The sequence below is a fragment of the Aureococcus anophagefferens genome, assembly GCF_000186865.1.
Source record: "Aureococcus anophagefferens unplaced genomic scaffold AURANscaffold_1268, whole genome shotgun sequence".
Classification (NCBI taxonomy): Eukaryota; class Pelagophyceae; order Pelagomonadales; family Pelagomonadaceae; genus Aureococcus; species Aureococcus anophagefferens.
This window is the reverse complement of record NW_008706333.1, coordinates 242-1,734: the sequence shown is the minus strand read 5'-3', so window position 1 is coordinate 1,734 and position 1,493 is coordinate 242. Positions and strand designations below refer to the sequence as shown.

At 68.2% G+C, this 1,493-nt stretch overlaps 1 protein-coding gene across 1 annotated transcript; it reads left to right on the top strand.

The window, feature by feature from the left end:
• Positions 1-140: 140 nt before the first annotated feature.
• On the top strand, positions 141-1,193 carry AURANDRAFT_72897 (hypothetical protein; the record flags this gene model as incomplete). The annotated part of the gene is made up of 2 exons (XM_009045036.1): positions 141-610; positions 880-1,193. 2 exons carry the CDS (start codon positions 330-332, stop codon positions 1,169-1,171), a joined length of 573 nt encoding a protein of 190 aa, XP_009043284.1.
• Between the last annotated feature and the right edge of the window lie 300 nt (positions 1,194-1,493).

Here is a 1,493-nt window from a genome sequence, read left to right as displayed (position 1 = left end):
TGGGGTCCGCCAGGTGACAAGGCGTCGACCGTCTTCACGGGCCTCGCGCTGCTCGTGACCATCCCCATCGTCAAGGCGAACTCGCAGAGCTCGCCCACGGGCACCTACAGCGTCGACGTCGACGAGGATCTGATCACGAGGTCATCGTCGTCGAGGACGGCGAGCCCGGCGAGCCCGGCGCGCTCCAGGTCATCGACGGCGTCGATGGCGCGCCGCCGGACCCGGACCCGGACGTCGACGAGGACGACGACGGCGCGCCGCGCGAGGACGAGACGGAGCCGCCGCCGAACACGTCCGCGCGCAAGGAGCTGCTGTCCGCGGCGAGGAGGATGATCCAGAACTACGCGACGAACCTGCCCGACGAGCCGCTCCACCTGCGCTTCGACCTCACACCGCACGAGCGCAAGCTCCTCCATGAAGACGCCGACGGTTACGCGCTCTACCACTACTCGAGCGGCTCCGGTCCAGAGCGGCACGTCGTCGTGAGCAAGTGGAAGGCGTGGGCCCCCTTGAACGTCTCCGAGGGCGCCAAGCTCATCCAGTCGCTGGTCCAAGGCCCCCGCGGCCGCGGCTACGTCCAGAGCTTCAACGCCGACGCGCTGACGTGGCGGTGCGTCTACGGCGACGACTCCAGCTGCGATACAAGGAGACGTCGATCTACACGAGCGTCCGCGCGCTCCAGTCGCTGAACCGGCGCATGCAGGAGCGCTCGATGACGAACACGGTCTTGGCGGCGTCGGGGACCACGACCATGCTCTCGCGGATCCGCGCCGTCGCGACCGTCGATCCTGGTACGCGACAGCTTCCTGCGCCGGCCGCGATGGAGATGGACGCGTCCCCGGCGCCACTGCCGGTCATGGACGACGCACGCCTCGCCAGGCCGACGTTCGTGCCGCCGGTGGTCGCCCTCGCGGCGCCGGCGCCGCGTCCGGCGCCCGCGGCGCGGCCGCAGTCGCTCACGCTCACGCTCGCGGAGATCGACGGCATCAAGGGCCGCGACGGCCGGAAACGGCTTCGGTGGTGGTGTACCACGGCGATTCCCGGAGAATGCACCAACGGCGCCGGCGACCCCGAGAGAAGGGACAAGCTCAAGCGCAAGCTGGAGGCCCTGTCGGGCACGTTCACGGTGAGCGACGCGGGCAAGCTCGACAAATACCCGTGGCCATCATAGTTTTAATACCTGTGTTGTTGTTCCCCCGCGTCCCCGGCGCCTCCGGCGCTCCCTCGGCGCCTCCGGCGCCGCCTCCCGGCGCCTTCGGCGCCGCCCCACGGCGCCTTCGGCGCCGATTTTTTTCTTTCTCTTTTTTTTCTTGAAGTGTGGAAACACCAAATCGCCGCCGCGACGCTCGAAAAAAAATTGCCACAACACTTCACGGTCAGCGGCATCTTGATCAACATCCGAGCACCCATCCGAGCATCGAGCTCTGATGGCTGCGACCTGGGCAGCGCGCACCCTCGTGACGGTCGCGACGATGGCTCAGGCTTTCCAGCGC